Raw genomic sequence first — 25,815 nt, 5'->3', positions numbered from 1 at the left:
CCATCTTTGCTGCCTCCGGAGAATACTTGGCATCAGGTGGCAGGACCGTATCTCCAACACAGAAGTCCTCGAGGCGGCCAACATCCCCAGCTTGTACACACTACTGAGTCAGCGGCGCTTGAGATGGTTTGGCCATGTGAGCCACATGGAAGATGGCAGGATCCCCAAAGACACGTTGTACAGCGAGCTCGCCACTGGTATCATGGCCGTCCATGTCTCCGCTATAAAGACGTCTGCAAATGCGACATGAAATCCTGCGACATTGATCACAAGTCGTGGGAGTCAGTTGCCAGCGTTCGCTAGAGCTGGCGGGCAGCCATAAAGACAGGGCTAAAATGTGGCGAGTCAAAGAGACTTAGTAGTTGGCAGGAAAAAAGACAGAGGCGCAAGGGGAGAGCCAACTGTGTAACAGCCCCGACAAACAAATTTCTCTGCAGCACCTGTGGAAGAGCCTGTCACTCTAGAATTGGCCTTTATAGCCACTCCAGGCGCTGCTTCACAAACCACTGACCACCTCCAGGCGCGTATCCATTGTCTCTCGAGATAAGGAGGCCCAAAGAAGTGCAGCAAAGATTTACTAAATTGGTCCCTGGGATGGGGGGGTTGTCCAATGATGAGAGTCTGAGTAAATTGGGCCTATATTCTCTGGAGTTTAGAAGAATGAGAGGCAATCTAGTTGAGACATATAAGATTCTGAAAGGACTTGATAGGGTAGAAGCTGAGAGATTGTTCCCACTGATCGGGGAATCTAAAACATGGGGACACAGTCTCAGGATAAGGGGACAATCATTCAGGACTGAGATGAGGAGAAATTACTTCACTCAGAGGGTTGTGAATCTTTGGAATTCTCTACCCCAGAGGGTTGTAGATGCTCCATCATTGAATACATTTAAGGCTGGGATAGATAGATTTTTGGTCTCGCAGAGAATCAAGGGAGATGGGGAGTGGGCAGGAAAGTGGAATTGAAGCCCAAGATCAGCCATGATTATATTGAATGGTGGAGCAGGCTCGATGGGCCGAATGGTCTACTTCTGCTCCTATTGCTTGCGTTCTTGTGGCTCGTTCAGTAATGGTGCTACCGAGCCACTCTTGGTGATGGACATTGAAGTCCCCCACCCAGAGTACATTCTGCACCCTTGCTGTTCAACATGGAGGAATACTGATTCATCAGCTGAGGGAGGGCACTAGGTGATAATCGGCAGGAGGTTTCCTTCTCCATGTTTGACCTGATGCTATGAGACTTCATGGGGTCTGGAGTCGATGTTGAAGAATCCCAGGGCAATTCCCTCCTGACTGTATACCAGTGTGCCACCACCTCTGCTGGGTCTGTCCTGCCGGTGGGACAGGACATACCCGGGGATAGTGATGGCAGTGTCTGGGACAGTGTAAGGTAAGATTCCGTGTGTAATCTGATGTTAGGCTGTTGCTTAACTGGTCTGTGGGACAGCTCTCCCAACTTTGGCACAAGGCCCAGATTTTAGGAGGATTTTGCAGGGTTTGCCGTTGTCGTTTTTGATGCCTAGGTCGATGCCGGTTGGTCCGTCCGGTTTCATTCCTTATTGACTTTGTAGCGGTTAGATACAACTGAGTGGCTTGCTCGGCCATTTCAGAGGGTATGTAAGAGTCAATCACATTGCTGTGGGTCTGGAGTCGCATGTAGGCCAGACCAGGTAAGGACAGCAGATTTCCTTCCCTAAAGGACATTAGTGAAACAGATGGGTTTTCAGGACAAAATGGTAGTTTCATGATTATTGTTTTTGAGACAAGTTTTTTAATCCCAGGTTTATTTGATTTAAATTCCCCATCAGCCATAGTGGGATTTGAACTTACATCACTGGACCATTAGTCATGCCCTCTGGATTACTAGCTCAATCATGTTACCATTATGCCACCATTCCCATCCTGTATGTTACACTCGTATGAGCGGTGGATAGAGCTGAACGTTTGAATTCAACTGCCTGTGGGAAAAAGATTGGACTGTGTGTGTGTGTGTGGAGATTTGACATCTGGATGTTCAGCACTTCCTCTTTTTCCCATGAATATTGTGTCTGTAAAACAAGATGCCTGTTCACAGTGACACTGATTCCCTGTATTCCTGCAGGAGAGAACGGGACCTGATTCCGGATAGGGAGAATGCTGGCCTGGTAGCAGAGACAAATAACCAGCCATTGATTATTTCTGTCTGACTTTTATTTTTGCATGTTTGTAACGTTACAGTTTGTCGATGGAAAATAAAATGATCCAATAGGTCCAGTTTCAGGCAGTGTGAAGATTTAAATCACAAACTGTAAATATAGTTCCAAAACAAGGATGGACCCTGCTCGAGTTGTTAATTTGGGTTGTTTCAACAATTGTGTTGCAAGTTGAGGATGGAAAAGCTTCAACAGAGCAATGAATACTGTAGAAAGAGCCGGGAGAAATGGAAAAGCCCGGAACAAAGCAGACGAGTGTGATGGTGGAATCACTTGTGTTAGTGTGAGGAGTGTTACAAATGAAGCTGCTGCACGACAGGTAACAGAGACCAGTATTAAAGACGGACAGGAGTGGGACCGAAAACATTCCTGGCTGTGATGTATTCTGGAAAGATAGGGCAGGAATAAAAAGAGGAGGGTTTGATGACAATACTGATCATGGATAATATTCCAATCCTCCAGAGGAATAATACACTAGAGGGTTCCAAGGCAGCATCTATTTGGTTTGAGTTCAGGAACTGAAAAGGAGATGTTACATTGCTGGATGTTTCCCCTAGATCCCCAAACAGCGAGGAGAGAGGAGCAAATCTGCAGGAAAATGTCAAAGAAACTGCAAATTAATAAAGACGTAATCGTCGGGGATTTCAACCACACTAACATAGGGCTGGAGTTTTATTCGGGAGAGATGGGAGATTGGGAACTCCCAGAAGCATAGGTTTCTCTCCAGTCTTGCTGAATTGATGGGAAAAGCTGATTAACATTCCTCTCGAGGGTTTGGCTGACTGTCGAATGGGTAACCCTTTGGCACCAGTCGAGAGGAGGGAGAGAGGGAGTGTCAGGTTTTTATGTGTTTAGGAGGGATGTTGACTAGCTTTTGATCGACAAGGTACAAACACTGGCTTCTCAATCAGGTAAGAGAGTTTATTAAGTCCAGCAAGAATATACAAGCAATACTTAACAAACGGCAGTGGTTGTACTCGGTTGAACACAGAGTGTTCTCGGTCCCTGTTATCTGAGTTGCTATGGTGCTATCTTCTTTCTTGAGGTGTTCTGTTGACTGTAGATTTGTTTCTTGAATCAGTGCGCCCCCAGTTGTCCCAGCGTCTGTCATTTATGACCCCCTCCAAGGGTTCCTTCCTTCCATATTAGGTTAAAGTCCACCTTAACCCTTTGGTCAGGTTTAACCACACCTTCTGTACATTGTGCCTTCTTCGTTAGGTTATAGTAATTGTTCAGCGGAGAGTTTCATCTGTTGACTTTTTTTTATTAAAATAAAACCACCCAGTTTGTATATTTATTTGTATATTTATATATACAGCAGATATGATCCTACCCACTGTACACTGTCTCTGCAGGCAGCTTGATGGCCCAGTCATTGTCACACAATGGGGAAAGTTTGCTGTCTGTTCAAGGCTCGAATGGTCTCTGAATATATTTATTTGCATTATACAAAGAACAAAGAACAGTACAGCACAGGAACAGGCCATTCGGCCCTCCAAGCCTGCGCCGATCTTGATGCCTGCCTAAACTAACAGCTTCTGCACGTCCAGGGTCCGTATCCCTCTACTCCCTTCCTATTCATATATTTGTCAAGATGTCTCTTAAACGTCGCTATCGTATCTGCTTCCACCATCTCCCCCGGCAGCAAGTTCCAGGCACTCACCACCCTCTGTGTAAAGAACTTGCCTCGCACATCCCCTCTAAACTTTGCCCCTCGCAACTTAAACCTATGTCCCCTAGTAACTGACTCTTCCACCCTGGGAAAAAGCTTCTGACTATCCACTCTGTCCATGCCACTCATAACTTTATAAACCTCTATCATGTCGCCCCTCCACCTCCGTCGTTCCAGTGAAAACAATCTGAGTTTATCCAGCCTCTCCTCATAGCTAATGCCCTCCAGACCAGGCAACATCCTGGTAAACCTCTTCTGTACCCTCTCCCAAGCCTCCACGTCCTTCTGGTAGTGTGGCGACCAGAATTGCACGCAATATTCTAAGTGTGGCCTAACTAAAGTTCTATCATCCTTCATGAGGCCTACCAAGTCTATCCCTTATTGTGACTGAGTCTGTCTTAGTTTGAAATGCAGAATGGGCATTTGGTCTCGCAGCAATGCTACTTCTGCTATGGTTGTGAAAATAAACACCGTCTCCCACCATCTCCCCACTACAGAATACCAATATACATTTCATATTGAACAACATGATTCCAAACACAAAGTCCACAACTTAGTTCCAATCTAATACACACATTGATTGATATATATATATATATATATAGTATGTATATATCAAAGTATAAATATTCCCAAGCAAAACTGCAACATCACTTAAAATTATTCCAATTTAAAACCTAACATCTCGTGAGTTTTATCAGACCATAACTCACAAAAATTCATCCAACAGATAAAACACGGCAGAGGTTAACACTTCAATTCCTACAGGAGGGAGGAGTGGGAAGGTGCCGGTGGGGGCTGGCAGACTGGAGGACTGAAGGACTGAAGGCTGGGGAAAATTGGAGGCCCTGGGGGGGGGATAGCATTCAGAGATCAGGTGCATGAGGGAGTGGTGGTTTTTGGGGTGGAGGTTGGGGTGGGGGTGGAAACTGTGTCTGGGGGGGGGTGGTTGAGCTGGGTAGTAGGTGGAAGATCAGAGGCAGACGCTGGGGGTAGGAGTTGGTGGGGACTGGGGATTCAGAAGCAGGGTTAGCAGATCAGAGGCCTCTCCGAGCTCATGGAGGGGGTCAGGGAGAGATCGGAAGGGTTGGTAGAATCTCTGATCAGCGGGGAGGGGGGGTTATTGGTGAACGAGGCAGTTACTCTGGGTCTGGACCCTCTGTAACCAAGATCTCCTGGATCCACCCATCCTCAACTTCCCTTAACAGCCTGCTTCCTGGGAAATCTGACCGGGCAAAGTTAAATTTGAAATGGTGAATCAATGTGAGCCTCATTATAATATTTAAATTGCCAACCCACTGCCATATCTTTTAATTAGGTTTTCTGAAGTGAATAAACTGTGACTGTTGCTTTAAGGTCCCACCCCTTGCGCCAGTGACATTTCAAATTGATGGAAAATTCACAGCTTAATGAGCAAAGGTTAAAGAGTATAGCGGGAAAGTGATAGCAGTATAACATTGGCAGAGATCGGGGGAGGGGAGCAGTCTGATTAACCCTTGCCTTACAGGGAAAGTTTATTCCAGGACAGGTTAGACTGGGCTGAGGAGTGATTAGGATATGAGTTACAGCTGGAAATGTCCCTTAGACAGACGGGAAAACTGGAGAAATTATGGGAATGGGCCCTTGACTGTAATAACTTTAATTCCTGCATATTTTCAGTGACACTGAGTTTTGACTTGATCCCAGATGGAAGATGGGAAAGATTCTCTCCCTGAAAATGTGGGTGAAAGTTTGGAGATGGGACATGTTGTCCGCATTGTAAAATGACACCTGTCCACCCTCATAGTCCAGGTAAACCCCGATCTTCCGGGGTTTCACGCTGCTGGACCAATTCGGGATTGTACCAGCAGAATGGTTATGATCCACAATCCAGTATCCATCTGCAGGTCTTGTGTTGATTCGCCCTCTCCTCCGAGCAGACTTTCGGGTCACTCCAACACCCCAATAAGTCGTACTCCCCACCTCCACCTCCCAGTAATGTCTCCCTGATGTGAATCCCTCCGATCCCAGGACACAGAACCAGGAATCAAACCTCTCCGGGGTTTCAGGGAGCGGCTGCAGTTTGTCTCCGACTCTCACACTGGTCCGGTCCTCAGACAGGATGAGCTGGGGATGTGCTGTTTTCGGATCCAGAGTCAGAGAGGCTGGAGCTGGGGGAAAGTTACAATAACACAGTCAGTGATTGAGTTTTTTTCTGTAATTTATTCAAACACTTTATAAATCTCGCACACTGTTGGATAATTTGCAGGTGGTTCATGTGGGGACATTCCCAAGCTGAGATTCTCAGGGTCTGGGAAGAGGCTGCAGGAAAGGTTGGGGGCGTGGTGGGGGGGTGCGGGGAGAGGGTGGGATAGGTTAGGGGCCCACTATATTCACTGTGTTTACATACAGAGTATGAAACTCTGATATCTGACAGCTCCTGTTCACTTCCGCAGCACACTGTTAGCCTGTAACTAAATCTAGCTCATTACTCCTCTCTGCCTACAGGCGTACTGCCAGAGGACTGTAGGACAGCTAAGGTCGTACTGTTGTTTAACAAGGGAGAAAGGGATAGACTGAGTAATTACAGGCTAGTCAGGCCTAACCTCTGTGGTGGGAAAGTTATTAGAAAAAGCTCTGAGGGACAGAATAAATCTTCATTTAGAAAGGCACGGATTAATCAAAGCAGGGATTTGTTCAAGGAAGTGTCTGACTAACACAATTGAAATTTCTGAGGAGGTACCAAGCAGGCTGTATGAGGGTAGTATATTTGCTGGAGTCTATATGGATTTTAGCAAGACTTTTGATAAGCTCCCAAATGGAAGACTGATCAAAAAAGTAAAAGCTCTTGGGATCCAAGACGAAGCAACAAAGTGGATCCAAAATTGGCTCAGAGGCAGGAAGCAAAGGGTAATGGTTAATGGTGCTTTTGTGATCGGAAGGCTGTTTCCAATGGGGTTCCACAGAGCTCAGTACTCGATCCCTTTTTGTGGTAAATAACAACGGTTTGGACTTTAATGTAGGGGGGATAATTAAGAAGTTTGCAGATGATACAAAAATTGGCCGTGTGGTTGATAATGAAGAAGAAAGCTGTAGACTGCAGGAAGATAGCAGGTTGGCAGAACAGTGGTAAATGGAATTCAATCCGGAGAAGTGTGAGGGAATGCATATGGGGAAGGCAAACAAGGCAAAGGAATACACAATAAATGGTAGGATACTGAGATATGCAGGGACCTTGGAGTACATGTCCACAGATCCCTGAGCTGGGCAGGTTGATAAGGTGGTCAAGAAGGTATATGGGATACTTTATTAGCTGTGGCATAGAATAGAAGAGCTGGCAGGTTATGCTGGAACTGAAACAAACACTAGTTGGACGACAGCGGGAATACTGTCTGTAGTTCCGATCATTGCACGATAGATATGATTGTATTAGAGAGGGGACAGAGGCGATTTACGAGGATGCTGCCTGGACTGGAGAATTGTAGTTAGGAGGAAGGATTGAACAGGCTGGGGTTGTTTTTTTTGGAACAGAGGAGGCTGAGGGGAGATTTAATTGCAGTGTATAAAATTATGAGGGGTCTAGTTTATTAGCGAGAGGCAGCATGGTTTTGTGAAGGGGAGGTCATGTCTCACTAATTTGATTGAGTTTTTTGAGGAAGTGACGAAGATGATTGATGAATGAAGGGCAGTGGATGTTATCTATATGGAATTTAGTAAAGTCTTTGACAAGGTCCCTCATGGCAGACTGGTACAAAAGGTGAAGTCACACGGGATCAGAGGTGAGCTGGCAAGATGGATACAGAACTGGCTCGGTCATAGAAGACAGAGGGTAGCAGTGGAAGGGTGTTTTTCTGAATGGAGGGCTGTGACTAGTGGTGTTCCACAGGGATCAGTGCTGTGACCTTTGCTGTTGGTAGTATATATGAATGATTTGGAGGAAAATGTAGCTGGTCTGATTAGTAAGTTTGCGGATGACACAAAGGTTGGTGGAATTGCGGATAGTGATGAGGATTGTCAGAGGATACAGCAGGATATAGATCGGTTGGAGACTTGGGTGGAGAAATGGAAGATGGAGTTTAATCCGGACAAATGTGAGGTAATGCATTTTGGAAGGTCTAATACAGGTGGGAGGTATACAGTAAATGGCAGAACCCTTAGGAGTATTGACAGGCAGAGAGATCTGAGCGTACAGGTCCACAGGTCACTGAAAGTGGCAGCGCAGGTGGATAAGGTAGTCAAGAAGGCATACGGCATGCTTGCCTTCATCGGTCGGGGCATAGAGTATAAAAATTGGCAAGTCATGCTGCAGCTGTACAGAACTTTAGTTAGGCCACACTTAGAATATTGCGTGCAATTCTGGTCGCCACACTACCAGAAGGACGTGGAGGCTTTGGAGAGGGTACAGAAGAGGTTTACCAGGATGTTGCCTGGTCTGGAGGGCATTAGCTATGAGGAGAGGTTGGATAAACACGGATTGTTTTCACTGGAACGACGGAGGTGGAGGGGCGACATGATAGAGGTTTACAAAGTTATGAGTGGCATGGACAGAGTGGATAGTCAGAAGCTTTTTCCAAGGGTGGAAGAGTCAGTTACGAGGGGAAATAGGTTTAAGGTGAGAGGGGCAAAGTTTAGAGGGGATGTGCGAGGCAAGTTCTTTACACAGAGGGTGGTGAGTGCCTGGAACTTGCTGCCAGGGGAGGTGGTGGAAGCAGGTACGATAGTGACGTTTAAGAGGCATCTTGACAAATACATGAATAGGATGGGAATAGAGGGATATGGGCCCCGGAAGTGCAGAAGGTTTTAGTTTAGACAGGCATCAAGATCGGCGCAGGCTTGGAGGGCCGAATGGCCTGTTCCTGTGCTGTACTGTTCTTTGTTCTTTGTTCTAGTTGGGTGGATAGGAAGGCCCTGTTTCCCTTGCTGAGGAGTCGATAATCAGGGGGCTTAGATTTAGGGTAAGAGGTAAGCGGCTTAGACAGGATTCAAGGGGAACTTTTTTCACCAGAGAGTGGTGGGGATCTGGAACTCACTGCCTGAAAGGATGGTAGTGGTATTATCACTGGGCTAGTAACCCAGAGACCCAGGGTATTTCTCAGGGGACAAGGGTTCGAATCCCACCACAGCAGATGATGGAATTTGAATTTAATTAATAAATCTGGAATTAAAAGCTAGTCTAATGATGGCCATGAAACCATTGTCGATTGTTGTAAAAACCCATCTGGTTCACTAATGTCCTTTAGGGAAGGAAATCTGCTGTCCTTACCTGGTCTGGCCTACATGTGACTCCAGACCCACAGCAATGTGGTTAACTCTTACATGCCCTCTGAAATGGCCGAGCAAGCCATTCAGTTGTACCTAACCGCTACAAAGTCAATAAAGCAGAATGAAACTGGACGGACCACCCGGCATCGACCAAGGCAATGGAAACGACAACGGCAAACCCAGCCCTGTCGACCCTGCAAAGTCCTCCTTACTAACATCTGGGGGCTTGTGCCAAAGTTGGGACAGCTGTCCCACAGACTAGTCAAGCAACAGCCTGACATAGTCATACTAACCGAATCTTACCTTAGAGACAGAGTCCCAGACACGACCATCACCATCCCCGGGTATGTCCTGTCCCATCGGCAGGACAGACCCAACAGAGGCGGCAGCACAGTGGTATACAGTAGGGAGGGAGTTGCTCTGGGAGTCCTCAACATCGACTCCAGACCCTATGAAGTCTCATGGCATCAGGTCAAACATGGACAAGGAAACCTCCTGCTGATTACCACCTACCGCCCTCCCTCAGCTGATGACTCAGTACTCCTCCATGTTGAACAACACTTGGAGGAAGCGCTGAGGGTGGCAAGGGCACAAAATGTACTCTGGGTGGGGGACTTCAATGTCCATCAGCAAGAGTGGCTCGGTAGCACCACTACTGACCGAGCTGGCTGAGTCCTAAAGGACATATCTGCTAGACTGGGTATGCGGCAGGTGGTGAGAGAAACAACAAGAGGGAAAAACATACTTGACCTCATCCTCACCAATCTGCCTGCCGCAGATGCATATGACAGTATTGGTAGGAGTCATCACCGCACAGTCCTTGTGGAGATGAAGTCCCGCCTTCACATTGAGGATATCCTCCATCGTGTTGTGTGGCACTATCACCGTGCTGAATGGGATAGATTTCGAACAGATCTAGCAATGCAAAACTGGGCATCCATGAGGTGCTGTGGGCCATCAGCAGCAGCAGAATTGTACTCAACCACAAGCTGTAATCTCATGACCCGGCCTATCCCCCATTCCACCATTACCGTCAAGCCAGGAGACCAACCCTGGTTCAATGTAGAGTGCAGGTGGGCATGCCAGGAGCAGCACCAGGCATACCTCAAAATGAGGTGTTAACCTGGTGAAGCTACAACCCAGGACTATCTGAGTGCCAAACTGCGTTAGCAGCATGCGATAGACAGAGCTAAGGGATCCCATAACCAACGGATCAGATCTAAGCTCTGCAGTCCTGCCACATCCAGCCGTGAATGGTGGCGGACAATTAAACAATTAACTGGAGGAGGTGGCTCCACAAATATCCCCATCCTCAATGATGAGGGAGCCCAGCACATCAGTGCGAAAGATAAGGCTGAAGCATTTGCAACAATCTTCAGCCAGAAGTGCTGAGTTGATGATCCATCTCAGCCTCCTCCTGAAGTCCCCAGCATTACAGATGCCAGACTTCAGCCAATTCGATTCACTCCGCGTGATATCAAGAAACGACTGAAGGCACTGGATACTGCTAAAGCTATGGGCCCTGACAATATTCTGGCAATAGTACTGAAGACCTGTGCTCCAGAACTTGCCACGCCCCTAGCCAAGCTGTTCCAGTACAGCTACAACACTGGCATCTACCCTGCAATGTGGAAAATTGCCCAGGTATGTCCTGTACACAAAAAGCAGGACAAGTCCAACCCGGCCAACTACCACCCCATCAGTCTACTCTCAATCATCAGTAAAGTGATGGAAGGTGTCATCAACAGTGCCATCAAGCAGCACTTGCTTAGCAATAACATGCTCAGTGACGCTCAGTTTGGGTTCCGCCAGGGCCACTCAGCTCCTGACCTTATTACAGCATTGGTTCAAACATGGACAAAAGAGCTGAACTCAAGAGGTGAGAGTGAATCTCTTGACATCAAGGCAGCATTTGACCAAGTATGACATCAAGGAGCCCTCGCAAAACTGAGGTCAATGGGAATCAGGGGGAAAATCCTCCGCTGGTTGCAGGCATACCAAGTCCAAAGAAAGAAGGTTGTGGTTGTTGGAGGTCAATCATCTGAGCTCCAGGACATCACTGCAGGAGTTCCTCAGGGTAGTGTCCTAGGCCCAACCATCTTCAGCTGCTTCATCAATGACCTTCCTTCAATCATAAGGTCAGAAGTGGGGATGTTCGCTGATGATTGCACAATGTTCAGCACCGTTCACGACACCTCAGATACTGAAGCAGTCTGTGTAGAATTGCAGCAAGACCTGGACAATATCCAGGCTTGGGCTGATAAGTGGCAAGTAACATTCGTGCCACACGAGTGCCAGACAATAATAATCTCCAACAAGAGAGAATCTAACCATCTCCCTTTGACATTCAATGGCATTACCATCGCTGAATCCCCCACTATCAACATCCTAGGGGTTACCATTGACCAGAAACTGAACTGGAGTAGCCATATAAATACCGTGGCTACAAGAGCAGGTCAGAGACTAGGAATCCTGCGGCGAGTAACTCACCTCCTGACTCCCCAAAGCCTGTCCACCATCTGCAAGGCACAAGTCAGGAGCGTGATGGAATACTCTCCACTTGCCTGGATGGGTGCAGCTCCAACAACACTCAAGAAGCTCAACACCATCCAGAACAAAGCAGCCCGCTTGATTGGCACCCCATCCACAAACATTCACTCCCTCTACCACCAATGCACAGTGGCAGCACTGTGTACCCTCTACAAGATGCACTGCAGCAACACACCAAGGCTCCTTAGACAGCACCTTCCAAACCCGCGACCTCTATCACCTGGAAGATCAAGGTTAGCAGATGCATGGGAACACCACCACCTGCAAGTTCCCCTCCACATCACACACCATCCTGACTTGGAACTATATCGTTGTTCCTTCACTGTCGCTGGGTCAAAATCCTGGAACTCCCTTCCTAACAGCATTGTGGGTGTACCTACCCCACATGGACTGCAGTGGTTCAAGAAGACAGCTCACCACCACCTTCTCAAGGGCAATTAGGAATGGGCAATAAATTCTGGCATAGCCAGTGATACCCACATCCCATGAAACAAATTTTTTTAAAATGTTTTTATGAAGCAACAAATGGAAGTGGAGATGGAACCAGAGGGAGTTACACTGATCTCACAAAGCAGTTTCACATTCTTTGTGGAGTATGTGTTGTGCTTTCCTTCCCTGTCCGTTTGTCCTAATAACCTTACTGCAATCTGTTATTTAGATTCAGTTACACAATGAGAGATTTACCAAGTTTGAAAATAGGGAACATAGAAATCTCTTTACCCGGGAAGATACTGCCCCTCATTTGTTTCCATGTTATGTACTGTAAAAGATCTTTAGGTATTCCCAGTGACAGATCCCCACTGACCAATGAACGGAGATCCTCAGACTTGCTCTTGTGGGCAACTCCCTCCTGAAATAAAACAGAAAATCAGAATTCAGTGGCACACACTGCGACAAGTGTTTAATATTTCAGCTGTGACAGTGGGAGGAACAGCCCAGGACAAACAGTGACGGGAATGAGTAACATGAACAGATTAACACCAGACTATGGACTTGGAAAAGTGGAATTGTGCAGTATTTCTTTTCAAAACCCAGCAATTACAGGCCAGTCAATTTAACCTCAGTGATGGGAAAACTTTTAGAAACAATAATCTGGGACAAAATTAACGGTCACTTGGACAAATCCGGATTAATTAAGGAAAGGCAGCAAATCGTGTTCAACGAACTTGATTGAGTTTTTTTTGATGAAGTAACAGAGAGGGTTGATGAGGGTAATGTGGTTGATGTGATGTACATGTCTTCCAAAAGGCATTTAATAAAGTGCCTCATAACAGGCTTGTCAGCAAAGTTAAAGCCCATGGAATAAAAGGGACAGTAGCAGAATGGATATGAAGTTGACTGAATGACAGGAAAGAGAGAGTTGTGGTGAATGGTTGTTTTTCAGCCTGGTGATAGGTATGTAATGGGGTGTTCGGACCCTTGCTTTTGCTGATATATATTCATGACCTAGACTTGGGTGTACAAGGCAGAATTTCAAAATTTGCAGATGACACAAAACTTGGAAGTATTGTGAACTGTAAGGGGGATAGTGATAAACTTCAAGAGGACATAGACAGGCTGGTGGAATGGGCAGTTATGACCACAGTGGGAGCAACGCAGTGTCAATTCAGTCCCGTCATTCCACAGGTCACAGCATATTATTTAAGCTTTCACACCCAATCGGAAAACAGCCAAATTAAACACTCTAGTAACCCCAGAATGAAACAGACCAAACCAGGTATCTTTAGACAACAACAAATTAACTATTTATTAAAAACTAAACCTTAAACGCTATTAAGATAAACCTATGTTTAAAGACCTTTATAACTTCTTATCTTAATCTATCCCCCGCATTCGCACACATACATTCAAAAGTAACAGTAGTCCGGTTTTAAAAAGTGGAGTTTATTAAAACAAAATTAGCTGTCCCTTAAGAATAAATAAAATAAGTAAGTCTTTGTAGGTTATGTTCCTGATGGATGCGGTCTTCTAATGTGGAAATAGTCAAAGGTCACTCGAAGTCTTCATCCGGATTTGATGGAAATAGTCCTTCAGAAGCTAGGCATTCAACTCTTCGGCTGCAGCAAGCATTAACAGTTCTTTGAACGATGTGCACAGCAATTCAAACAGTGTCTTGAAAAAGAAGGCTTTTCTTCTTTACGTAGGGAATTAACTTGGCTTGTAGCTTCATGTAGAATTTCCTGCTGAGAGGAAATAGACAGCTCTCTTTCTCTTCACTTTGTCTCTCTGGAAAATCTCTCAGAAGTAAGTGGTTTCATCCGGTTTCTGCCAGTTCCACACACAGCCAAGTGGACACATTGCACCATGTGACCTCTCTCGCCTGCTGTTGCCCAGGGTAACAAAAATGCAGCTGTGGCACACTGTCTCTCCAGAATATTCCCTCTCTTAAAGGTGCACTGTTTTTAACAAAGTCTTAAGACACACACACACACACTGTTTTTAATCCGAGGAGATAGATAATTACAGGTCCGTGACAGTGGCATATGAAATTTAATGCAGAGAAGTGTAAAGTGATTCATTTTGATAGAAAGAACAAGGAGAAGTAATATAAAATAAAGGCTATATCACCTGTGCCCCCAGAGCATTAGCCTGGGCCCCTGAATTACTAGTCCAGTGACAAATTCTAAAGGGGATGCAGGAGCAGAGGGACCTGGGGGTATATATACACAAATTATTGATGGTGGCAAGACAGGTTGAGAAAGTAGTTAAAAAGGCAAATGGGATCTTGGGCTTTATAAATAGGGGCACACAGTACAAAAACAAGGAAGTTATGATAAACTTGTATGAAACACTGGTTCAGCCTCAGCTGGAATTTATGTCCAGTTCTGGGCACCACACTTTAGGAAGGATATGAATGTATTAGAGAGGGTGCAGAAAAGATTATCTGAAAAGATCTGCAGGGCTACGGGGAAAAGGCAGGGGAGTGGGATTAGGTGAGTTACCCTTGCAGAGAGCTGGCATGGACACAATGGGCCAAATAGCCTCCTTCTGTTCTGTCACCATTCAGTGATTCTTTCTACGTGTTAAAGAGAAACCTTTCCTCAGATTGTTGTCATATCTGCACATGCTTTTCGTGGTGAACAGTGTGAAGTAGTGGAAAGATTCCCAGTCTCATTAACAGTCTGACTGACTGTCACATGAACACAATCTCCATGGCTGTGACTCTCACTACACCAGCCTAGAGGTGGTTAGTGCCATGTGGCAGCAAGGTTTTCTGAGCTCTCACAACCCATATAAGAGGGGGCACCCAAACCCACCTGGCCCAAAGTACCCATTAACTATCAAAATGGTTCCGAGCCAAAGCTTATCTTATTGAAACATACAAGATTCTGAGGGGGCTTGACAGTATAAGTACTGAGAGGATGTTTCCCCTTGTGGGGGAAGCGAGAACTAGGGGGGCACAGTTTCTGAATAAATGGTCTCATATATAAGATGGGGATGAGGAGTTATTTCTTCTCTCAGAGGTCATTAGTCTGTGGAATTCTGTGGAATTCTCTTCCCCAGACAGCAGTGGAGGCTGGGTCATTGATTATATTCAAGGCTGACTTAGACAGATTTTTGATCTACAAGGGAGTAAAGGGTTTTGGGGAGCAGGCGGGAAAGTGGAGTTAAGGCCATAATCAGATCATCCATGATCGTATTGAATGGCGGAGCAGGCTGGAGGGGCCGAATGGTCTACTCCTGCTTCTTTTTATGTTCTTATTAAAGCATCATCGTTTATTTCCTTTTGCCAGTTTTGAGGCAAGGTCCTTAAATGTTAACACTTCTTCTCTCTCCACAGATGCTGCCTGACCTGCTGAGTAGTTCCAGCACTTTCTGCTTTTATTTCCAACATCCGCAGTATTTTGCTTTTATTTCATTCTTCTAAACTCCAATGAGTATGGGCCCAACCTGTTCATCCTTTCCCCATATGACAACCCCGTCATCCCAGGAATCACTCAAGTGAACCTTCTCTGAACTGCTTCTAGCGCAATTATATCCTTTTTCAAATAAGGAGACCAAAACTGTACACATTATTCCAGATGTGGTCTCACCAAGGCCCTGTACAGCTGCAGTAAAACCTCCCTACTTTTATACTCAATTTCCCTTGTAATAAATACCAACATTCCATTTTCCTTCCAAATCACTTTCTGTACCTGCAGACTAACTTTCTATGATTCACCTTGGGCAGGTTCAGTGTGTAGGACCCACTTATAGGAATGGCAGATGTCACTCAATCTGAGAAAGTATTTATTAGACCATTCAACAACTCATGGCTAATTATCTACCTCAACTCCAGCTTCCCGAACTCTCCTCATATTCCTTCATTCCCTTTAATGCCCAGAAATCTATTGAGTTCTGTCTTGAATATACTCAATGACTGAGTATTCACAGCTCTCTGGGGTAGAGAATGCAGCAAGACCTGGACAATATCCAGGCTTGGGCTGATAAGTGGCAAGTAACATTCGCGCCACACAAGTGCCAGACAATAATAATCTCCAACAAGAGAGAATCTAACCATCTCCCCTTGACATTCAATGGCATTACCATCGCTGAATCCCCCACTATCAACATCCTGGGGGGGTTACCATTGACCAGAAACTGAACTGGAGTAGCCATATAAATACCATGGCTACAAGAGCAGGTCAGAGGCTGGGAATCCTGCGGCGAGCAACTCCCCTCCTGACTCCCCAAAGCCTGTCCACCATCTACAAGGCACAAGTCAGGAGTGTGATGCAATACTCTCCACTTGCCTGGATGGGTGCAGCTCCAACAAGACTCAGGAAGCTCGACACCATCCAGGACAAAGCAGCCCGCTTGATTGGCACCCCATCTACAAACATTCACTCCCTCCACCACCGACACACAGTGGCAGCAGTGTGTACCCTCTACAAGATGCACTGCAGCAATGCACCAAGGCTCCTTAGACAGCACCTTCCAAACCCGCGACCTCTACCAACTAGAAGGACGTTGGCAGCATTTACATGGGAACATCACCACCTGCAAGTTCCCCTCCAAGACACACACCATCCTGACTCGGAATTATATCGCCGTTCCTTCACTGTCGCTGGGTTAAAATCCTGGAACTCCCTTCCTAACAGCACTGTGGGTGTACCTACCCCACATGGACTGCAGCGGTTCAAGAAGGCAGCTCACCACCACCTTCTCAAGGGCAATTAGGGACAGGCAATGGGCAATAAATTCTGGCCGAGCCAGCGATGCCCACATCTTGTGAACGAATAGTAAAAAAAAATTTTGTCAAATTTTGTGTAGTGCAATTAAAATGAAACCAATGATGTCTTACTTTCAGAAATGTGATCGCGTCTTGTTCATCTATCTGTTTCTGTATCTCTGCTATCTCCCACTCAGCAGCTTCTAACTGCTGTTGGATTTCACTGAGGTTTTTCTCCATTGGTTTTAGAATCTTCTCCTCTCGTCCCCTGAGATCTCTGAGTAAACTCTGCTCTTTCTCAGTGAGAATCTGGTGCATTTTAGTGAACTCGGATGTGATGTGGGTCTGCAGACTGCTCGACTGTTCCTACAGAATGAAATGTGAAACAGAATTAATGTCCTGCGACAAAGGGAACAAAACTAACCGAGATCCCAGAAAATCAGCACAGGGAGACCTTACCCTAACTTCAGAAATCTTCCGTTTCTGTTGCTCTTTTTTGTCCAGAGCTGAGGCTTTTCTCTTTGAAGTCGCTTCCAGTGATGATTTCAGTTTATCCTAGAATTAAAAGTTAACAGAATGTAAAGTTTAAAGACAAAAAACAGATTTTAAAAATATTGCCAGATATTCTACCCTCCCATTTTACCCTGAGCATCTGGGCAGCCTCCTCTATCGACATGAAGTTGTGGGATTTGTGGCTCAGGTTGCCTTTAGCAACAAGACACATCACACAGATCAATTTCCTGTCAGTTTCACAAAACAGCTTCAGTTCTTCCTGATGTTCCTCACAGTGAATTTTATTTTCCTTCTCTTTCGGGTTCAAATTCAGATTTCGAGCTTTCTCGGCCAGACTCGCCAAGGCCCGATTTACCCTGAGGTTTCTTTCCGGAGATTCCTCACGACATTCCGGGCAGGAGTTTATCTCCTTCTTTTCCCAACACTGGGTGATACAGGAGCGGCAGAAGTTGTGTCCACACTCCAGTGTTACCGGATCGGTGAAGAAATCAAGACAAATGGGACAAATTAAATCCTCGGCCAAACTCTCAGCCTTCAGTCTGGAAGCCATGTTCACACTCAGCACTTCCTGATTCAAATCTCAGTTTCGATGTTTGAGCTTCCGCACAAAACCTGTCAGGTCTTGCCATTACTGGTGTGTGTTCACCAGTGCGCAGGTTTTATGTTACTTTAGATTTGAACATCTAATATAAAGTAGCTTCACAATATAGAATTCAGTATTAATGCAGCAATATCATGAATTTATTCTGTCTGCTGCATGTTAACATGTGGCATTTTTAAAATTCTTTCACGGGATGTGGACAAGTCAGCATTTATTACCTAACTCAAACTGCCCTCAAGAAGGGCAATAAATGCCTCCTTGAATATAACCGAGTGGCTTGCTGGACCATCTCAGAGTCAACCACATTGCTGTGCTAGTTTCATGATCATCACTACCGAGAGCAGCTATTCCAAATTTGATTGACTAATTGAATTTAAATACCTCCAGCTCTTATGGTGGGATTTGACCTCTCAACTCCAGATCAGGAACACCCAGCCCTTTAAATTACTAGTCTAGTAACATTAGCACCCTGCTACCCTTCCAGTGGAATGGATCATATGGATTCAAAATGTGGCCTGGCACAGCACAAAGTCAAGGTTAACCTTTGCTAATTTCCTGTGAAAAGTCTGACTATTTAACACTTAACAAGTTTATCCCAGGGCACCTTCCCCTGCAATCGCAGGAGGTGTAATACCTGCCCTTTTACATCCTCTCTCCTCACTATCCCAGGCCCCAAACACTCCTTTCAGGTGAAGCAGCAATTTACTTGTACTTCTTTCAATGTAGTATACTGTATTCGCTGCTCACAGTGTGGTCTCCTCTACATCGGGGAGACCAAACGCAGACTGGGTGACCGCTTTGCGGAACCCCTCCGCTCAGTCCGCAAGCAGGACCCCGAGCTTCCGGTTGCTTGCCATTTCAACACTCCCCCCTGCTCTCATGCTCACATCTCTGTCCTGGGATTGCTGCAGTGTTCCAGTGAACATCAACGCAAGCTCGAGGGACAGCATCTCATCTACCGATTAGGCACACTACAGCCTGCCGGACTGAACATTGAGTTCAATAATTTCAGAGCCCCCCTTCTATTTGTAATTTTTTTAATTGTTATTTTATTTTAGTTTGTTTCATCATTCAATTTTTTTTACTATGTGCCTGCCCACAGTGTTTTTTCATGTTTGTGCTTTTGGCTAGGGCTGTTCATTATTCTATCATTTAACACCCTCTCTGCACTTTCACTATACCATGGACACACTCTTTGCCTTTGCCTCATGACCTCCTCATACAGTTACTCTCTGTGACCCTATGCCCTATCAACACCTTCCCCTTTGTTATCTCTTGCCCCACCCCCACTTTATTTGCTTCAAAGCTATTACATTTTTAATATTTGCCAGTTCTGATGAAAAGTCACTGACCTGAAACGTTAACTCTGTTTCTCTCGTCACAGATGCTGCCAGACCTGCTATTTCCAGCACTTTCTCTTTTTATCTTTCTCAGATTAGGAATGTGACTGTTCACATTGCAGGTAGTATTTGTGGATTAACACTGCCACCTTCTGTTCAGTAATATATGACACACAATGATGGCTCGCCACTGGTCCCTCGGTCATCCATGTCTCCGCTTTAAAGACGTCTGCAAACGCAACATGAAGTCCTGTGACATTGATCACAAGTCGTGGGAGTCAGTTGCCAGCGATCGCCAGAGCTGGCGGGCAACCATAAAGGCGGGGCTAAAGAGTGGCGAGTCGAAGAGACTTAGCAGTTGGCAGGAAAAAAGACAGAAGCGCAAGGGGAGAGCCAACTGTGTAACAGCCCCGACAAACAATTTTATCTGCAGCACCTGTGGAAGAGCCTGTCACTCTAGAATTGGCCTTTATAGCCACTCCAGGCGCTGCTTCACAAACCACTGACCACCTCCAGACGCTTACCCATTGTCTCTCGAGACAAGGAGGCCAAAGAAGAAGAATGATGACTGGATAGTCTGCTCAGAATCATAAAGGTCCAGAACAAGTCACCGGACACTGTTTAGGAACTGTCCCTGCAGAATAACTCCATAGGTCCTTGATGTTCAGCACTGAAAAGCTGTCTGGGTGGGAGTGCTTTGCACTCTTGCCTACTATTGACGCATGTAGACGTATAAACAAATGTACTTGTACTTTCTGTCGATATTCAATAAAACAACTTAATCAATCTTAATAAATTTGGTTTGACCTGCTTGGTAATCTAACCGAGATAGCAGCCAATTAGGCTTCTGGCTGTTTCTGGAGCCCAAGTGAACCCACCAAAGTTGGGATGTGCCATCTGTTGGATTGAAGTGCTTTTTTATGCTCCATTACACCACAGCGGATACTGAAGTTTGATTCTAGATTTACAATATGCCCTTTACACCAGCAATTTCCAAACCTTCTTGATTGAAAGACGTCTCTTACAAATGAATTATCAACCAAGCCGTCGCTCCCAGTCTAAATTACAATAATATAATACTCATAAGATGAAAATGCTCCGTAAATTTCATTAAGTAAACAGACATTCACTTCCAGATTTCAGTCACATGGGTGTGTCAGATTCACATTTTGCAGCCTTGTCTTGATGCAATCTTTCACAGCAACACTGGTAAATCATTCTTTGCTTCCAGCCGGGATCCCCTACCCTACCTTAGGGAAAATGGTGCCCTGGCTGAACTTAGAGTCATAGAGAGACACTGCATTGAAATAGGCCCTTCAACACCAACCATCGATTTATACTAACCCTACATTAACCCCATATTCCCTACCACATCCCTCAATTCTTCTACCACCTACCTACACTAGGAGCAATTTACAACAGCCAATTTACCTATCAACCTGCAAGTCTTTGGCTGTGGGATGAAACCCACGCAGTCACAGGGAGAACTTGCAAACTCCGCGCAGGCAGTACCCAGAACTGAACCCGGGTTGTTGGAGCTGTGAGGCTGCGGTGCTAAACACTGTGCCACTCTCGTACACAATTGGAAATCGCTGAACATCAGGCATGTTGTTGCATTTCTTTGCTAAAGCTCATTATAACAGATAACGTAGCTGATTGGATCGCACATAAAGTCAGTACTCCTCGTCTCTGGTTTACTATCACTGCTGCATCAGGCAGATCCAAGATTAAGAAAAGGTTTTCGGGGTTTTTAGTGTGAGGGGACAATCTCCATGCCCGCTCTCTCACGTTCAAACATGAACCAACAGCAAATGTTGCTTTGTTACTGGGCAGAATAGGACCATCAGCAAACAAAACCGCAACTGCAGTCTGTCACTTGCATAAGGCACTCTGTGCACCCACATTCAAACTGAATCTGCAATGAATTCACCGAAGGTACACGACTGACTGGATTTCTTTCCAGTTGCCCTAATACCTATTCAGAAAAAGAATGGGGAAAACGATATGTTCATCCTTCCCCATATCCTGATATTCCACAAATTCAACACAATTTCCCGTTCAATTAAACTCAAGGAATAGGTGACCCAAGATTCACTGACTGAATAAACCTTCATTAGATGATACTATCCATTGCCAAGCAAACAAAACACGACAACAGTCAGCAACCTGAAACGTTAACTGTTTCTCTCTCCACAGATTCTGCCAGACCTGCTGAGGTGGTGGAGGGAGTGAATGTTTGTGGATGGGCTGCTTTGTCCTGGATGGTGTCCAGCTTGTTGAGTGTTGTTGGAGCTGCACCCACCCAGGCAAGTGGAGAGTATTCCATCACACTCCTGACTTGTGTCTTGTAGATGGTGGACAGGCTTTGGGGAGTCAGGAGGTAAGTTACTCGCTGCAGGATTCCGAGCCTCTGACCTGCTCTTGTAGACACGGTATTTATATGGCTACTCCAGTTCAGTGCCAGTTGTTTCTTCTGGAACAGAATTCTTTTAATAACCAGCTGATTATAAGGATAGTTTTGTTTTATCCTCGCATCACAATTCAAAGTTAAATTATATTGACATTCCATATGTATAATTGCACAGTTGGAAACTGAGAAAAACATAGTCAGGGGTTAAAGTCCGGGATTTTACCCGGTACATCTCCGCAGCCTCGTCCATCGGCAGAAAGTTGTGAGATTTGTGTTCCCGCGAATCTCTACAAATCGCACAGATCAATTTCTTCTCAGTCTCAAAGGACAGCTTCAGTTCTTCCTGATGTTCCTCACAGTGAAGTTTACTTTCCTTCTCTTCCGGATCCAACTTCAGATCTCGAAATATATCCATCCAGATTCACCATGGTCCGATTGCCTTACAGGTTTTGCTGAGAGACTACCGTCCGACGTTCTGAGCAAGACTTTCTCCCCTCCTTCCCCAAAACCTGGGGGATACATGACCGACACCATCACCAGCATTCCAGCTGCCTGGAAGCCATTTTCACACTCCGTACTTCCTGATTCATGCTAATGATCGTAAAGATCCATCTGCTTCACTGATGTCCTTTAGGGAGGGAAATCTGCCGTCCTTACCTGGTCTGGCCTACATGTGACTCCAGACCCACAGCAATGTGGCTGACTCTTAACTTCCCTCTGAAATGGTCCGGCAAGCCACTCAGTTATACCAAACTGCTGCAGATAAAAAGCACTGTGGGTTTACCTACCCCACATGGACTGCAGCGGTTCAAGAAGGCAGCCCACCACCACCTTCTCAAGGGTAATCAGGGATGGGTAATAAATGCTGGCCTGGCCAGCGACGCCCACATCCCAAGAGCAAATAAATTATTCATCTGAAGTATTTTATATCAGCTACTTGACAAAGTATGAGTTAAAATCAAATTAACCCCATTTCAACTGGTGTTGTGTCATAATTACAAAGGGACAGCAGGAGAGAAACTTGGTTGCAATTTTTGTGTTGAAATCCTTTATAATTTGTTTTGTTGAACATATACTGCAAACGTTCAAATTGCAGTAAGTATTGCAGTATTAATGATTATTACTAATTACTAATGTAGGCCAGACCAGGTAAGGACAGCAGATTTCCTTCCCTAAAGGACATTAGTGAACTAGATGGGTTTTTACAACAATCGACAATGGTTTCATGGTCATCATTAGACTAGCTTTTTAATTCCAGATTTATTAATTGAGTTCAAATTCCACCTTCTGCTGTGGTGGGATTCGAACCCATGTCCCCAGAGCAATACCTGGGTCTCTGGGTTACTAGTCCAGTGACAATACCAGTATGCCACCGCCTCCCTCTTTGTGGGTTTTGTGACTCCACCCAACTCTGCAAATGGAACAGTGAAATTACTTAAATAGTAATAAGGGAATTCAGAAAATGCTGGAAATACTCAGCAGGTCTGGCAGCGTCTGTGGAGAGAGAAGCAGAGTTAACGTTTCAGGTCAGTGACCCTTCATCGGAACTGGGAAAAGTTAGAAATGTAATCGGTTTTAAGTAAGTGAAAGGGGGGGAGGGCGAGAGTGGGAGGAAGAACTAAAGGGAAGGTCTGTCATAGGGTAGAGAGCAGGAGAGATCAAGCAACGAAGGATTTGGTTGCGCAGGTCCAAAGGGAGTGGTAATGGGACAAAGGAAGAAGCAAATGATGTGCCTTGAGGAGGTAAATGAGCGAATGATGAACAGCTGCCGTCCAAAAGCAGATAACAAGAAAAAAACGCATTACAATCAAAACCTTCAATGGTAAAGGAAACAAGATGGGGGCAGAGATAACTATCTGTAATTATTGAGCTCAATGTGGAGTCTAGAAGGCTGTAAAGTGCCCAGATGAAAGATGAGATGCTGGTCCTTGAGCTTCCATTGAGCTTCATTTAAACACTGCAGCCGGCCGAGAACAGAGAAGTCAGAGTGGAAGCAAGGTGGAGAATTAAAATGACAGGCCACCAGAGGTTCGGGGAATCACTTGCAGGCTGAACGGAGGTGTTCCACAAAAGAGCTTCCATCCTCTTTGTTCGTCCAACAGATTTCCTTTTGAAACAACGCCCCATGTTGGGAATAGAATGTTGCTTCCTTCTCCTGTAGGTACTGTGTGATGCAGCAGGGAGAGACATTGTGCTCACACTCCAGTGAGAGAAGATCCTTTTAACAATTGGAGACAAATCGGGCACCTGGATTTCTCATCCTTTCTCTCCCCCAGCTGTTTCGAAGCATGTTTCACCTTCTGTTCTTGCTGTTTAAAGTTTTAAGCTTTTCACATGCGTGCTTGTGTGAGCTTGGGGTGAGAGAGAAGGGTCCGTCCTTTTTTATTCTGCATGAACTATAATTTGCAGTTTGAACTATTTAGCTCTCCGTGTGCTTAGATGATTAAAAGATAATCCGTGGGTATAAAAAAAGTGCCTGTGTTTTGCTCAGCCTTTGTATTGTTTTGATTTGACTCGCCTGTCACATCTTCAGCCTTCCGTAGGTTTGAGCTCATCGAAAACATTGCTCCCCGTATCCTAACTCACACCAGGTCCTGTTCACCCATCACCCCGCTCCTCGCTGACCTACACTAGTTCCCAGTCTCATCCTTGTTTTCAAATCCCTCCATGGCCTCACCTCTCCCTATCTCAAACCTCCTCCAGCCCCACAGCCCTCCGGGATTTCAGTCCTCCTCTCATTCTGGCCTCTTGACTATCCCTGATTTTAATTCCTCCACCATTGGTGGCTGTGCCTTCAGCTGCCTGGGCCCCAGGCTCTGGAATTCCCTCCCTAAACCTCTCCACCTCGCTTTCCTCCTTTAAGACACTCCTTAAAACCTACCTCCTTGACCAAGCTTTTGGTCACCTGACCTAATATGTGATTCAATGTCGAATTTTTCCCTGTAACACTTCTGTTAAGCACCTGGGGATGTTTTATTACATTAAAGGCGCTATCTCAGTGCAAGTTGGTGCTTTTAAAGTGAAAACATGCAGCTTGTGAAATGCTCTGTAAAAACCGGTGAGAGAGAATGTGTGTGAATTGGTGAAAAGAATTCACTGGACCAGGAGTGGGAGTCGATTGTTTCACATTGATTTAATGTCAGAAACTCACACAGCAAAGTGTAACATGATAATAACTGGAATCATTGATCTGAGTCTACAGTAATAAGCAGGCAAAACCTAAATGAAGTGAGCAGAGGTTCAAAACAAGACACAGAAATCAGCATGTTCCCATAAATTCCCATTCCAGCTGAAGGAAGCAGTTCAGGTACAAAATGTCACGTGTGTGAGTGTGTGTGTATGTGTGTGTTTGTGAGTGTGCGTGTGAGTGTGTGTGTGTGTTTGTGAGTGTGTGTGTATCTGTGTGTGAGTGTGTGTGTGTGTTTGTGAATGTGTGTGTATCTGTGTGTGTGTGTGTTTGTGAATGTGTGTGTATCTGTTTGTGTGTGTGTTTGTGTGTTTGTGAATGTGTGTGTATCTGTTTGTGAGTGTGTGTGTATCTGTGTGTGTGTGTGTTTGTGAATGTGTGTGTATCTGTTTGTGAGTGTGTGTGTATCTGTGTGTGTGTTTGTGAGTGTGTGTGTATCTGTGTGTGTGTGTGTGTTTGGGAGTGTGTGTGTATCTGTTTGTGAGTGTGTGTGTGTATCTGTGTGTGTGTGTTTGTGAGTGTGTGTGTATCTGTGTGTGTGTGTGTTTGTGAATGTGTGTGTATCTGTTTGTGAGTGTGTGTGTATCTGTGTGTGTGTGATTGTGAGTGTGTGTGTATCTGTGTGTGTGTGTGTGTTTGTGAATGTGTGTGTATCTGTGTGTGTGTGTGTTTGTGAATGTGTGTGTATCTGTGTGTGTGTTTGTGAATGTGTGTGTATATGTGTGTGTGTTTGTGAGTGTGTGTGTATCTGTGTGTGTGTGTTTGTAAATGTGTGTGTATCTGTTTGTGTGTGTGTTTGTGAATGTGTGTATCTGTTTGTGAGTGTGTGTGTATCTGTGTGTGTGTGTTTGTGAGTGTGTGTGTATCTGTGTGTGTGTGTGTTTGTGAGTGTGTGTGTATCTGTATCTGTGTGTGTGTGTTTGTGAGTGTGTGTGTATCTGTGTGTGTGTGTTTGTG

General features: G+C 45.4%; 1 protein-coding gene across 1 annotated transcript; it reads right to left on the bottom strand.

Annotated features, from left to right (window-relative positions):
* Window positions 1–3,104: 3,104 nt before the first annotated feature.
* LOC137346069 (zinc-binding protein A33-like) lies at window positions 3,105–17,885 on the bottom strand. Its single transcript, XM_068009354.1, has 5 exons — window positions 17,451–17,885; window positions 17,267–17,362; window positions 16,940–17,173; window positions 12,376–12,505; window positions 3,105–6,014 (listed from the first exon to the last, which is right to left on the bottom strand). The coding sequence occupies exons 1-5, from the start codon at window positions 17,868–17,870 to the stop codon at window positions 5,503–5,505; spliced, it is 1,392 nt and encodes a 463-aa protein (XP_067865455.1). The 5' UTR covers window positions 17,871–17,885; the 3' UTR covers window positions 3,105–5,502.
* Window positions 17,886–25,815: the final 7,930 nt, after the last annotated feature.

The sequence above is a fragment of the Heterodontus francisci genome, chromosome 29 (genome assembly GCF_036365525.1).
Source record: "Heterodontus francisci isolate sHetFra1 chromosome 29, sHetFra1.hap1, whole genome shotgun sequence".
Classification (NCBI taxonomy): domain Eukaryota; kingdom Metazoa; phylum Chordata; class Chondrichthyes; order Heterodontiformes; family Heterodontidae; genus Heterodontus; species Heterodontus francisci.
This window is presented reverse-complemented; position numbering and strand designations above follow the sequence as displayed.